At 40.4% G+C, this 15,847-nt stretch overlaps 1 protein-coding gene across 1 annotated transcript in view; it reads left to right on the forward strand.

Moving 5' to 3' along the window:
* bcat2 (branched chain amino-acid transaminase 2, mitochondrial) overlaps positions 1-15,847 on the forward strand; it is a 28,733-nt gene that overhangs the window by 7,022 nt on the left and 5,864 nt on the right. Inside the window, exon 4 of the mRNA XM_034190061.1 lies at positions 5,981-6,091. Coding sequence (XP_034045952.1) covers positions 5,981-6,091 — 111 coding nt within the window. The remainder of the gene's footprint in view (positions 1-5,980; positions 6,092-15,847) is intronic.

Genomic DNA, 15,847 nt, shown 5'->3' on the forward strand with positions numbered 1-15,847 from the left:
GCTGAGAAAAGCTCTCAAAAACCACTTGGTAAAAATAAGAAATATTGGGTTTTTATGGTAACCTATGGAAACATGACGCCTGGCATTCACGCCAAGGAGTTCAAAGTCAATCAATCACTTTTATTTATATAGCGCCAAATCACAACAAACAGTTGCCCCAAGGCGCTTTATATTGTAAGGCAAGGCCATACAATAATTACGTAAAAACCCCAATGGTCAAAACGACCCCCTGTGAGCAAGCACTTGGCGACAGTGGGAAGGAAAAACTCCCTTTTAACAGGAAGAAACCTCCAGCAGAACCAGGCTCAGGGAGGGGCAGTCTTCTGCTGGGACTGGTTGGGGCTGAGGGAGAGAACCAGGAAAAAGACATGCTGTGGAGGGGAGCAGAGATCGATCACTAATGATTAAATGCAGAGTGGTGCATACAGAGCAAAAAGAGAAAGAAACACTCAGTGCATCATGGGAACCCCCCAGCAGTCTAAGTCTATAGCAGCATAACTAAGGGATGGTTCAGGGACACCTGATCCAGCCCTAACTATAAGCTTTAGCAAAAAGGAAAGTTTTAAGCCTAATCTTAAAAGTAGAGAGGGTGTCTGTCTCCCTGATCTGAATTGGGAGCTGGTTCCACAGGAGAGGAGCCTGAAAGCTGAAGGCTCTGCCTCCCATTCTACTCTTACAAACCCTAGGAACTACAAGTAAGCCTGCAGTCTGAGAGCGAAGCGCTCTATTGGGGTGATATGGTACTAAGAGGTCCCTACGATAAGATGGGACCTGATTATTCAAAACCTTATAAGTAAGAAGAAGAATTTTAAATTCTATTCTAGAATTAACAGGAAGCCAATGAAGAGAGGCCAATATGGGTGAGATATGTTCTCTCCTTCTAGTCCCTGTCAGTACTCTAGCTGCAGCATTTTGAATTAACTGAAGGCTTTTCAGGGAACTTTTAGGACAACCTGATAATAATGAATTACAATAGTCCAGCCTAGAGGAAATAAATGCATGAATTAGTTTTTCAGCATCACTCTGAGACAAGACCTTTCTAATTTTAGAGATATTGCGCAAATGCAAAAAAGTAGTCCTACATATTTGTTTAATATGCGCATTGAAGGACATATCCTGATCAAAAATGACTCCAAGATTTCTCACAGTAATACTAGAGGTCAGGGTAATGCCATCCAGAGTAAGGATCTGGTTAGACACCATGTTTCTAAGATTTGTGGGGCCAAGTACAATAACTTCAGTTTTATCTGAATTTACCTGACTGAACCTGACTGAAACTCTTCAAATAGACCATTCCTCTGCAGATGATCAGTTAGCTGTTTTACAACTACCCTTTCAAGAATTTTTGAGAGAAAAGGAAGGTTGGAGATTGGCCTATAATTAGCTAAGATAGGTGGGTCAAGTGATGGCTTTTTAAGTAATGGTTTAATTACTGCCACCTTAAAAGCCTGTGGTACATAGCCAACTAATAAAGATAGATTGAGCATATTTAAGATCGAAGCATTAAATAATGGTAGGGCTTCCTTGAGCAGCCTGGTAGGAATGGGGTCTAATAAACATGTTGATGGTTTGGATGAAGTAACTAATGAAAATAACTCAGACAGAACAACCAAATACCGGCATCACTGAAAGCAGCCAAAGATAACGATACGTCTTTGGGATGGTTATGAGTAATTTTTTCTCTAATAGTTAAAATTTTATTAGCAAAGAAAGTCATGAAGTCATTACTAGTTAAAGTTAAAGGACTCCTCGGCTCAATAGAGCTCTGACTCTTTGTCAGCCTGGCTACAGTGCTGAAAAGAAACCTGGGGTTGTTCTTATTTTCTTCAATTAAATGTAAATGTTATTAAGAAATGATCAGACAGAAGGGAGTTTTCAGGGAATACTGTTAAGTCTTCTATTTCCATACCATAAGTCAGAACAAGATCTAAGATATGATTAAAGTGGTGGGTGGACTCATTTACTTTTTGAGCAAAGCCAATAGAGTCTAATAATAGATTAAATGCAGTGTTGAGGCTGTCATTCTCAGCATCTGTGTGGATGTTAAAATTGCCCACTATAATTATCTTATCTGAGCTAAGCACTAAGTCAGACAAAAGGTCTGAAAATTCACAGAGAAACTCACAGTAACGACCAGGTGGACGATAGATAATAACAAATAAAACTGGTTTTTGGGACTTCCAATTTGGATGGACAAGACTAAGAGTCAAGCTTTCAAATTAATTAAAGCTCTGTCTGGGTTTTTGATTAATTAATAAGCTGGAATGGAAGATTGCTGCTAATCCTCCGCCCCGGCCCGTGCTACGAGCATTCTGACAGTTAGTGTGACTCGGGGGTGTTGACTCATTTAAACTAACATATTCATCCTGCTGTAACCAGGTTTCTGTAAGGCAGAATAAATCAATATGTTGATCAATTATTATATCATTTACTAACAGGGACTTAGAAGAGAGAGACCTAATGTTTAATAGACCACATTTAACTGTTTTAGTCTGTGGTGCAGTTGAAGGTGCTATATTATTTTTTCTTTTTGAATTTTTATGCTTAAATAGATTTTTGCTGGTTATTGGTAGTCTGGGAGCAGGCACCGTCTCTACGGGGATGGGGTAATGAGGGGATGGCAGGGGGAGAGAAGCTGCAGAGAGGTGTGTAAGACTACAACTCTACTTCCTGGTCCCAACCCTGGATAGTCACGGTTTGGAGGATTTAAGAAAATTGGCCAGATTTCTAGAAATGAGAGCTGCTCCATCCAAAGTGGGATGGATGCCGTCTCTCCTAACAAGACCAGGTTTTCCCCAGAAGCTTTGCCAGTTATCTATGAAGCCCACCTCATTTTTTGGACACCACTCAGACAGCCAGCAATTCAAGGAGAACATGCGGCTAAACATGTCACTCCCGGTCCGATTGGGGAGGGGCCCAGAGAAAACTACAAAGTCCTGCAACTTATACTCCGGTGCAACTTGTATACCAAAAAACAAATCACACATTCATCATTAACAATAATAATTATGACTATTTATGTATGACCTTACCAGGAATCAAAGCACTAAACAAAAGAAATTTGAATAATAAAAGAATAAATGTCAGTAATAAAAACTACATGCACACAGTACAATGCACAAAAATCCAAATAAAAGAGTTAATAACACAGAAAAAAGATGCAACATATACTCCAATGCGACCTATATGCCTGTATGACTTAAACGCCAGTGTGACCTGTACACCAGTGCATCCTCTATGCCAGTGTGACCTGTACTGTGGAAAATACAGTAATGGCAGTATTTCACTATTTTAACAAGTTTGCATATCTCACTGATATTGCAGTAGCACTATTTCCATTTCTGTAATATTAAAATTACTGTGGATTAGTATATTAAGTAGTAGCACTGTTACCTGTTTTATTTAACTTTGAGAAAAACATTTTCAAGAAGCAACATTTACTTTAAACATGTCAGAAGATCTGATGGCACCCCATCACCTTAACATCACGATGCACAAACAGACTGCAAAATGTTTCCCATCAGTATAAACCTGATCACATATCAATCATTTTCTGCTTTGCCTCAAGATAAAATGATACATACCAGTCAGCTCAGTGGAGCAGCTTCTGTCTCCCCCCGAGATTCAAGGTGCTAACTCCTCTGTTTACAACCCCTGGCAAAAATGATGGAATCACCGGCCTCGGAGGATGTTCATTCAGTTGTTTAATTTTGTAGAAAAAAAGCAGATCACAGACATGACACAAAACTAAAGTCATTTCAAATGGCAACTTTCTGGCTTTAAGAAACACTATAAGAAATCAGGAAAAACAAATTGTGGCAGTCAGTAACAGTTACTTTTTTAGACCAAGCAGAGGGAAAAAATATGGACTCACTCAGTTCTGAGGAAAAGATTATGGAATCATGAAAAACAAAAGAACGCTCCAAAACATCACTAGTATTTTGTTGCACCACCTCTGGCTTTTATAACAGCTTGCAGTCTCTGAGGCATGGACTTAATGAGTGACAAACAGTACTCTTCATCAATCTGGCTCCAACTTTTCTCTGATTGCTGTTGCCAGATCAGCTTTGCAGGTTGGAGTCTTGTCATGGACCATTTTCTTCAACTTCCACCAAAGATTTTCAATTGGATTAAGATCCGGACTATTTGCAGGCCATGACATTGACCCTGTGTGTCTTTTTGCAAGGAATGTTTTCACAGTTTTTGCTCTATGGCAAGATGCATTATCATCTTGAAAAATGATTTCATCATCCCCAAACATCCTTTCAATTGATGGGATAAGAAAAGTGTCCAAAATATCAACGTAAACCTGTGCATTTATTGATGATGTAATGACAGCCATCTCCCCAGTGCCTTTACCTGACATGCAGCCCCATATCATCAATGACTGTGGAAATTTACATGTTCTCTTCAGGCAGTCATCTTTATAAATCTCATTGGAACGGCACCAAACAAAAGTTCCAGCATCATCACCTTGCCCAGTGCAGATTCGAGATTCATCACTGAATATGACTTTCATCCAGTCACCCACAGTCCACGATTGCTTTTCCTTAGCCCATTGTAACCTTGTTTTTTTTCTGTTTAGGTGTTAATGATGGCTTTCGTTTAGCTTTTCTGTATGTAAATCCCATTTCCTTCAGGCGGTTTCTTACAGTTCGGTCACAGACGTTGACTCCAGTTTCCTCCCATTCGTTCCTCATTTGTTTTGTTGTGTATTTTCAATTTTTGAGACATATTGCTTTTTTTCTGTCTTGACGCTTTGACGTCTTCCTTGGTCTACCAGTATGTTTGCCTTTAACAACCTTCCCATGTTGTTTGTATTTGGTCCAGAGTTTAGACACAGCTGACTGTGAACAACCAACATCTTTTGCAACATTGCGTGATGATTTACCCTCTTTTAAGAGTTTGATAATCCTCTCATTTGTTTCAACTGACATCTCTCGTGTTGGAGCCATGATTCATGTCAGTCCACTTGGTGCAACAGCTCTCCAAGGTGTGATCACTCCTTTTTAGATGCAGACTAACAAGCAGATCTGATTTGATGCAGGTGTTAGTTTTAGGGATGAAAATTTACAGGGTGATTCCATAATTTATTCCTCAGAATTGAGTGATTCCATATTTTTTTCCCTCTGATTGATCTAAAAAAGTAACCGTTACTGACTGCCACAATTTTTTTTCCTGATTTCTTATAGTGTTTCTTAAAGCCAGAAAGTTGCCATTTGAAGTGACTTTAGTTTTGTGTCATGTCTGTGATCTGCTTTTTTTCTACAAAATTAAACAACTGAATGAACATCCTCCGAGGCCGGTGATTCCATAATTTTTGCCAGGGGTTGTACAAGACACTGCAGTTGTCCGGGTCAGTTGTCTACCCAACCTTCAGAAGTGAAGAGCAGGAAACATGAGCACAGACAGACAAACACTCACACATGCACGTGACTCTGACCAGGAGGTGTCAGAGATCATAACGCTGACGTTAACAGGTCGCTCGGTCATGTTGAAATGTTCCACACCCTGCAGAGTGAAACCAAACGAAGGTCATGACACCTGCTGTGTGTAATAATACACGATCAGGCAAAGTGTAAAGTGCTGGCGAGGGAGGCCACACTCTGCCAGCGAGTTGCTAGGTTGAGGCCCCAGCAAAAAAATAGTTCTGTTAATAGTTAATAGTTCTGATTGATAAAATACTTAAAATGTTCAGGAGTATCAAATTTTAATTAAATTAACATTGGCTTGTTGGTATCAGCTTTAAAATGAACACAAACATAAATAAATTTTGCTACAGTGGGGTCAAAGTGAAACCATTGAGATGTGCTCATAGTGTTGACTTTCGGCTTTCATTAAAGGCTTTTATATGATAATAATTATATGATAATATCCAGCACCGATTTCAAAAAACATGTGCCCTCTGTGTGTGGGTACAGCGCTGACACACATCTCGTGCTCTGTAGTGACACGTGGCTCTGTTTGTCTTTCGGTCCAGCTGTTTGAAGGAATGAAGGCGTTCCGGGGCGTGGATAACCACATTCGTCTGTTCAGACCCATGCTGAACATGGAGAGGATGCATCGCTCCGCCGCCAGAAGCTGTCTCCCCGTGAGTCTGTACGACACAAGAAAACTTTGCAGGCCTTGGAAATATATCAGCTTGTGGGTACTGATTTTGTGTATTCTTACACAATTACAGCAGTTATTCACTACATTTTACTCAAGAGACTTTGTCTATTAAAGAACAGATTTATTTCTTCTCAGAAGTCTGTCAGAATGGCAGAAGACTTTAGAACAACCATTATTTGGAACACCAAAAATTTCACTAACGACCAGACAAAGCACTTTATTGTCCCAGATGCTCAATACTCTCTATAACGTTTTAGAAATTTGAGAATGGTTTACCAAATTTGCAGCAGGGATACGTCCTTTCAGCGTCTAGATGTAGTTCGATGATGCACAACCTTGACCAAATATTGAAGGTCAGAGAGCCCAAATTAATGTCGCAGAAACTCTGTACTCCCTATAACTTTTTATAGATTCGAGACAGGCTTACTTAATTTGCAGCAGGGATGCATCTCTCGAAGGCCTGGGTCAAATTTGAAGATGAGTGACCTTGATCAAATATTGATGGACACGGAGCTAAAACTAGGGTGTGTGTGTGTGTGTTTGTGTGTGTGTTGAAGATTGCGCTCTCAATAACTTTCCAAGGATTTGAGACAGGTTCATCGCATTTGCAGCAGACATCCCTTCATGGATTAACGACATTAACTGCAGCTCCTGGACAAATTTGTAGAAAACCCACAGTGATATCTCACACTTACACAGTCAGATACGTACACATTCGTTAACAGTGTTTCCCTCGTTATCATTATAAGTAATCATCATTTGAACCCATGTGGCTGAGAGAAGCTCTCAGAAACCACTTTGTAAAACTCTGAAATATTGGGTTTTTCATTGCAACCTTTATTTTTGTGACAGATTTTTCTGTATTCACAGTCAGCATGAACAACTCCTGCAACTCCAAAAAGCTGCCTGTCGATCACTAATATTAGTGGGGGGTTGATTGTTTGTTCTGATGTTGTCAAAATTAGAAGTGCACATGTTACATAAATTCACAATAACTCACCTGTTTTTTTTTTTTCTTTCTTTCTTTTGATGAACCAAAGAGAAAAGTGGAAAATGTTTTGTGTTAAATCATTTTCTTTAAGACACTCCAGAAAAAAGCCAACTATTGTTATTATTTTAAACCATACTCTGCATGTATATTTGGACAAATGCTCCATGACATCAAACGTAGGTTTTCTGAAAAGCAGGTTCAAAGCTAAAATGGTGCAGCCCCAAATGGCACCATCTTGGCAGTGCTTAACTCCCAGCTAACTCATAAATGAGTAAAGTGGAGTGTGGGTGTGACCAGTGTGGTGTTGGTGGTACGAATTCAACCTGAACATGCCCCTATTTTACAGTTATCAAACAAGTGAAGCTAAGGCTAACAGGCTGATTTTGGTTTGGGTGTTTGATTTATTTTGTGGACTGGGCAGTTTTGCTTGAGTGTGGGTACAAAAACATACAACTGGCATATTGCCTGAGTAACCATTACACCATCAGTGGATCTAATTTCACCAAGCTACCTACTTGAAAGTGCCAAGAGTGCTAACATACTCTAAATTTAAAGGTGATAGAGAGAGGTTGAATGGGGCATTAATCCTTGTTCTGTGATGTGATGTGTAGCCCCCCAAAAATTAGTTGGGTCTGTAATGGCTCAGAACCTTCGTAAAAGGCTCTCTGAAACAGCTATGTTACTATGCTGGGTTTAGAATGCCTCGTTTGCTTTTAATGGCGTCGTTTCGGAGCTTATTTGGCAACCTCATTATGAAATGCAGGTAGGTGTTGGTGCTGATCGGTTGCCGTTGTTTGATTGGCTGCCCTTGCTCTCACTGAAAATGCCGCTAAGAGGATTAGGAAAGTCTCCGGTTCAACTCAGAACAATGAAAATGATTGCTGATTCGCTTATTTCGCTGTCAATCAAAAATGGATTCAGCCTCAGACAGATCATCCAATCATCATGCAGAAGCTGAGCGTCCGGGCCAGCCGAGGCCCGCCCACTGCCCAATAGACCCCCAGACACGCAGAGCCTCCGATGGGCGGGACAAAGCCCAGCATTTATCCAATGACTCGTCTCGTTTTGCTGCACTTGTGTCGCTATTGAAGTCTGTGGACGACGGTTTAAAGCACTGTGAAGCTGCAGGTTTGAGTGAGAGGAAATCCGCATCGTTACCAGTGATAAGAAGCTGATTCTGAACAAAAGTTGAGCGCGTTGTAGCAAAAACGAGACAACAGTAATCTTCACTAACTTATTTAACAGATCACGTTTCAACATTGCTGTTGAGTGATAAATCTTGTTCCTCGCCCACCAACATGAAGTCATCCAGAGGCTGACTGTGACATAAAGTCCAGTCACAAAATAATAATGAGAATAAAAAAAAGATCCGAAATAAATTTAAAAACAAATTTAAAACAAAAGAAAATGTGATACTTACAGGCTGTACTGATTGCTGGGGTTGATTTTGTCGCAGAGTCGGAACTGACCCTCTACTGAATATTAAATGCCGACTGAAGCCAGTTCGAAATCGTGCAAGGTTTGTGAAACAGTCCTCCGTGAAATGCGCAGAGCAAAGAAATAGTTGGTGGTTGTATGTCCTGGGGATGCGGTTAAAAATGAACAAAAGCCATTGATCGCGTACATTGCTTTCCATGGGAAGAATATGTAAAGATCGTAGTCCACTATGACAACCTGGGAAGGCACACCTGTAGCTCACCATTGCTCCTCTTCCAGTGGTAGGAATGGGTGGGCACAACCTTATGAATAATTAAATTCGAAGGGGCGTGTGTGAAAGGGGGTGGGTGTGTGTGGGGGGGCTATTGGTGAAAAAGTGACGTAAGTTTTCTCTCAAAAACGGATTGGCCTGTTTTCTAGGGGCAATTCAAGAAAGGAGAAATACTTGAAACAGAGATTCTGAAACTTGCTGGCACTTCGTGTGTTTTCCCCACAGCGGGGAGACTCTGAATTAACACCAAAAACATGAAAAAGATGATTTTGATTCTCTATCCCCTTTAAATATCGGCGGGAATATTGGTGCACCAATTTCTTTTGATGGTCTGTTAGTACAACTAACCAGACAGTAATTAAGGCACATTATTGCACATATTTGTAATAAAGTGGTTGGAAAAGACAAACAAGTAACTTGACTGGATCAAGCACAGCAGCTAGCAGCTGGTACTAGTACTAATTCGTCACAACTTTACATCTTGAAATAGCTTAAATTGATGAGTTCCAAAAAAAAATTAACATGACATCTCTGGGGAATGACTCACTTTTGGAGCCAGCTTCAGGTGGCCATTCAAGGAACTGTAGGTTTTGGCACTTCCACGTTGGCTTCATTTGCTCCCGCTTGTTTTTTACTGAATGATGATGTCCTTTTTTTGTTCCTTAAAGGGTCCCTGCCACGCCATGACGTATTACATATTCTTGAAGAATAAAAAAGCTTTTTCCACATGTTGTCTTTGTTTTTTGTTTACCATAAAATTACACAGAACAAGGATTTAGGCATTTCGTTACTCATCTGAGAATTTGAATTTACCGCTGACCTACTTTTTCGCTGCGACGGATGTGACGTCATTCGAGTAAATGTGTCGCAGCGTGGCTCTCTTTACCAACACGGCAGACACGGACAGCGAAGGCATAGTGCGCGATTATAGCGAAGATTTAAGTGACATATCGATTGTTTTTGAAGAAGATGAGGAAGTTTCTGATGAAGATATTAACGGTGTAAATAATGACGGCTCCAAACCGTGTATGTTCCAGCCGAACGCGACAGAAAGAGGATGTGAAGCTGCAGCTGTCAGCTGACAGCAGCAGCGCTGAGGAGGATGATATAAGCTGCTTACAAAACACAGAATGGTTTGTTCACTCACCACCTTTTCTTATAAATGATCATTTATTCCTGGCACGGTGTGTTTGTGTATATAAAAAAAAAAAATTTCAGCAGCACAGCGTGCTTAAATTCAGGAGTTTGTTCTAAAATCACTGAAAATAAAGTTTCTGTACATTCTGTATATATTTAATAATTTATAAGTCAGTTTCTTGTGATTGCTAATTCTTCACTTTTTATTCAAAGCAAATGATTGCAAATCTTTATCTGAAAAGCTGTAGAACCACATGGGATGGGAAAAAAGATTTCTAAATAAAAGAAAATTTTACTTGTATGTCTGTCAAATTTTATCAGGCATAATATTGTAGAAAAATGTTTATGCTAAATGGAGACTTTCCTGTCTAAAATACACATACAGAACATCTGTAATCATAAATTGTATCACATCTAATCTACTTTGAATCAACAGAAGTCTGAACAAAAAACAGGCTGTTCAGTTTACATGCATATGTATATTTGGAAAACACAAAAATGTCAATGTTCTGTTTTTTTCAGGTGTTCATGTGAACACAGTCAGCCGATGCCACTCGTGATCGAGTCTCCTTCTCATATCAGGATCAGCTTTGCAGGTAAGTTGTCTGTTTATCTCAATAACACCCTAACTTTCAAACAGCATTTTGTTATGTATATAAGCTATTTTTTTATTAATTTTGTTTAACTTCTGTTTTAGGACTTTGGTGGCAACCCTTCATTTGAATGAAAATGCAGAGAGACAACAAAAGCAGACAAAGCAAGAGAGACCAAGGTTCAGAATATACTTTCCTTAGTGGAAAAGAGGATTCACAGTGAGAAAGTTAGCCACATACCCAACATATGATATGTGGGAAAAAAAAAAAAAGATTATTTGTATATTTTTATATAGCATGATAAAATGAATAAAAATACAATTTCACATAAGTTTCACATTGTTTGATTCAAATGAGAAGTGTTTAACAATTTGTTAAAAAACATTTTATTCAGTCTGTGTGAGAGACAGAAATCCCCACCAATGATCCTCCTCCACTGAGCAGCCAACATGAACGGACAAAGCTGAGGCTGATGCTGCCAAGCGGACCAGGTACCACCGATGAGCCCGAGCCCTCACTCCAGAGGAGGAAACTGGAAGCCAGTGTGGTCGGATGATGGTGATGGAAAAGTCCTCCTTATTTTGAATACAACACAAGCTGGTAGTGGCAACCTTCTGTGCCTTCCCAAGTGTCCCCAGCACAACCACACAAATTGCTGATATGCGATATGATGATACTTTCTGCAACAAAAAAAATAGCATGGATTTATGTTCAAAACAACAGTTCATTCTTTTTATATTTGAATATTTTTTACTTTTTTCTATAAACCATGTAAATGAAACTTTCTAACTATTTCATGTGCTGACTCGTACTGTGGAGCATCATGTAGGCATAGTGTGCCACTCTGAGGACATCTGCATCCAAACACACAATCGAGAAACGAGCCAGCTGTGTGACACATTGAGGATTTTCATCACCATGTTGCATCTCCGTCAGGACTGCAGAAATTTCCCTGCAACAGCGAGACTCGGTCACGAGTGGCATCGGCTGACTGTTCACATGAACACCTGAGGAAAAAAAACAGAACATTGACATTTTTGTGTTTTCCGAATATACACTCAACAAAAATATAAACGCAACACTTTTGGTTTTGCTCCCATTTTGTATGAGATGAACTCAAAGATCTAAAACATTTTCCACATACACAATATCACCATTACCCTCAAATATTGTTCACAAACCAGTCTAAATCTGTGATAGTGAGCACTTCTCCTTTGCTGAGATAATCCATCCCACCTCACAGGTGTGCCATATCAAGATGCTGATTAGACACGATGATTAGTGCACAGGTGTGCCTTAGACTGCCCACAATAAAAGGCCACTCTGAAAGGTGCAGTTTTATCACACAGCACAATGCCACAGATGTCGCAAGATTTGAGGGAGCGTGCAATTGGCATGCTGACAGCAGGAATGTCAACCAGAGCTGTTGCTCGTGTATTGAATGTTCATTTCTCTACCATAAGCCGTCTCCAAAGGCGTTTCAGAGAATTTGGCAGTACATCCAACCAGCCTCTCAACCGCAGACCACGTGTAACCACACCAGCCCAGGACCTCCACATCCAGCATGTTCACCTCCAAGATCGTCTGAGACCAGCCACTCGGACAGCTGCTGAAACAATCGGTTTGCATAACCAAAGACTTTCTGCACAAACTGTCAGAAACCGTCTCAGGGAAGCTCATCTGCATGCTCGTCGTCCTCATCGGGGTCTCAACCTGACTCCAGTTTGTCGTCGTAACCGACTTGAGTGGGCAAATGCTCACATTCGCTGGCGTTTGGCACGTTGGAGAGGTGTTCTCTTCACGGATGAATCCCGGTTCACACTGTTCAGGGCAGATGGCAGACAGCGTGTGTGGCGTCGTGTGGGTGAGCGGTTTTCTGATGTCAATGTTGTGGATCGAGTGGCCCATGGTGGCGGTGGGGTTATGGTATGGGCAGGCGTCTGTTATGGACGAAGAACACAGGTGCATTTTATTGATGGCATTTTGAATGCACAGAGATACCGTGACGAGATCCTGAGGCCCATTGTTGTGCCATACATCCAAGAACATCACCTCATGTTGCAGCAGGATAATGCACGGCCCCATGTTGCAAGGATCTGTACACAATTCTTGGAAGCTGAAAATGTCCCAGTACTTGCATGGCCGGCATACTCACCGGACATGTCACCCATTGAGCATGTTTGGGATGCTCTGGACCGGCGTATACGACAGCGTGTACCAGTTCCTGCCAATATCCAGCAACTTCGCACAGCCATTGAAGAGGAGTGGACCAACATTCCACAGGCCACAATTGACATGCGAAGATGTGTTGCACTGCATGAAGCAAATGGTGGTCACACCAGATACTGACTGGTATCCCCCCCCCAATAAAACAAAACTGCACCTTTCAGAGTGGCCTTTTATTGTGGGCAGTCTAAGGCACACCTGTGCACTAATCATGGTGTCTAATCAGCATCTTGGTATGGCACACCTGTGAGGTGGGATGGATTATCTCAGCAAAGGAGAAGTGCTCACTATCACAGATTTAGACTGGTTTGTGAACAATATTTGAGGGAAATGGTGATATTGTGTATGTGGAAAAAGTTTTAGATCTTTGAGTTCATCTCATACAAAATGGGAGCAAAACCAAAAGAGTTGCATTTATATTTTTGTTGAGTGTACATATGCATGTAAACTGAACAGCCTGTTTTCTGTTCAGACTTGTTTTCATTCAAAGTAGATTAGATGTGATACAATTTCTGATTACAGATGTTCTGTATGTGTATTTTAGACAGAAAAGTCTCCATTTAGCATAAACATTTTTCTACAGTATTATGCTTGATAAAATTTGACAACAGATATAGAAGTAAAATTTTCTTTTATTTAGAAATCTTTTTCCCCATCTCTTGTGGGTCTACAGCTTTTCAGATAAAGATTTGCAATCATTTGCTTTGAATAAAAAGTGAAGAATTAGCAATCACAAGAAACTGACTTATAAATTATTAAATATATACAGAATGTACAGAAACTTTATTTTCAGTGATTTTAGAACAAACTCCTCAATTTAAGCACGCTGTGCTGCTGAAATTTTTTTTTTATACACAAACACACCGTGCCAGGAATAAATGATCATTTATAAGAAAAGGTTGTGAGTGAACAAACCATTCTGTGTTTTGTAAGCAGCTTATATCATCCTCCTCAGCGCTGCTGCTGTCAGCTGACAGCTGCAGCTTCACATCCTCTTTCTGTCGCGTTCGGCTGGAACATACACGGTTTGGAGCCGTCATTGTTTACACCGTTAATATCTTCATCAGAAACTTCCTCATCTTCTTCAAAAACAATCGATATGTCACTTAAATCTTCGCTATAATCGCGCACTATGCCTTCGCTGTCCGTGTCTGCCGTGTTGGTAAAGAGAGCCACGCTGCGACACATTTACTCGAATGACGTCACATCCGTCGCAGCGAAAAAGTAGGTTGACTCAGAGGCGGTAAATTCAAATTCTCAGATGAGTAACGAAATGCCTAAATCCTTGTTCAGTGTAATTTTATGGCAAAAAAAAACAAAGACAGCATGTGGAAAAAGTTTTTTTATTGTTCAAGAATATGTAAAAACATCATGGCGTGGCAGGGACCTTTTAATGTTGTCTTTCTGAACAGTGCCCAGCTCCACCCACACAATGACTGTTTTATATCATTTTAACAAGTGCTTTGTTTTATGTTTCTCAACTTTGCTGCTGTGATAAAGTTAGTTTTAGTAGATAAATAATTTGATTGTTCAGGTAATAAGAAAAATCTGTTTCTAGCCGAGGTTGCTTTGGAAACACTAAGGCGCACTTAACCAATGTATGATTTTATTTTATTTTTTTTAATTTATATATATATATATATATAGTGAGGAAAATAAGTATTTGAACACCCTGCGATTTTGCAAGTTCTCCCACTTAGAAATCATGGAGGGGTCTGAAATTTTCATCTTAGGTGCATGTCCACTGTGAGAGACATAATCTAAAAAAAAAACCATCCGGAAATCACAATGTATGATTTTTTATTTTTTTTTTAATATAATTTATTTGTATGTTACTGCTGCAAATAAGTATTTGATCACCTACCAACCAGCAAGAATTCTGTCTCACACAGACCTGTTAATTTTTCTTTAAGAAGCCCTCTTATTCTGCACTCTTTACCTGTATTAATTGCACCTGTTTGAACTTGTTACCTGTATAAAAGACACCTGTTCACACACTCAATCAATCACACTCCAACCTGTCCACCATAGCCAAGACCAAAGAGCTGTCTGAGGACACCAGGGACAAAACTGTAGACCTGCACAAGGCTGGGATGGACTACAGGACAACAGGCAAGCAGCTTGGTAGAAGACAACAACTGTTATGATTATTTATTAGAAAGTGGAAGAAACACAAGATGACTGTCAATCTCCCTCGGTCTGGGATTCCATGTAAGATCTCACTTTGTGGGGTAAGGATTATTCTGAGAAAGCTCAGAACTACACAGGAGGACCTGGTCAATGACATGAAGAGAGTTGGGACCACAGTCACAAAGATTACATTAGTAACACATGATGCTGTCATGGTTTAAAATCCTGCAGGGCAGCAAGGTCCCCCTGCTCAAGCCAGCACATGTCCAGGCCCGTTTGAAGTTCACCAGTGACCATCTGGATGATCCAGAGGAGGCATGGGAGAAGGTCATGTGGTCAGATGAGACCAGAATAGAGCTTTTTGGAATCAACTCCACTTACCATGTTTAGAGGATGAGAACAACCCCAAGAAAACCATCCCAACCGTGAAGCATGGGGGTGGAAACATCATACTCTGGGGGTGCTCTTCTGCAAAGGGGACAGGACGACCGCATCGTATTGAAAGGAGGATGGATGGGGTCATGTATTGCAAGATTTTGCCAGACAACCTCCTTCCCTCAGTAAGAGCATTGAAGATGGGTCATGGCTGGGTCTTCCAGCATGACAATGACCCCAAACACACAGCCAGGGCAACTAAGGAGGGGCTCTGTAAGAAGCATTTCAAGGTCCTGGAGTGGCCTGGCCAGTCTCCAGCCCTGAACTCAATAGAAAATCTTTGGAGGGAGCTTAAACTCCAAACCTGAAAGATTTGGAAAAGATCTGTATGGAGGAGTGGACCAAAATCCCTGCTGCAGTGTGTGAAAACCTGGTGAAAAACTACAGGAAATGTTTGACCTCTGTAAATACAAACAAAGGCTACTGTACCAAATATTAACATTGATTTTCACAGGTGTTCAAATACTTATTTGCAGCAGTAACATACAAATAAATTATTTTTAAAAAATCATACAT

The sequence above is a fragment of the Thalassophryne amazonica genome, chromosome 16, assembly GCF_902500255.1.
Source record: "Thalassophryne amazonica chromosome 16, fThaAma1.1, whole genome shotgun sequence".
In the NCBI taxonomy this organism is placed as follows: domain Eukaryota; kingdom Metazoa; phylum Chordata; class Actinopteri; order Batrachoidiformes; family Batrachoididae; genus Thalassophryne; species Thalassophryne amazonica.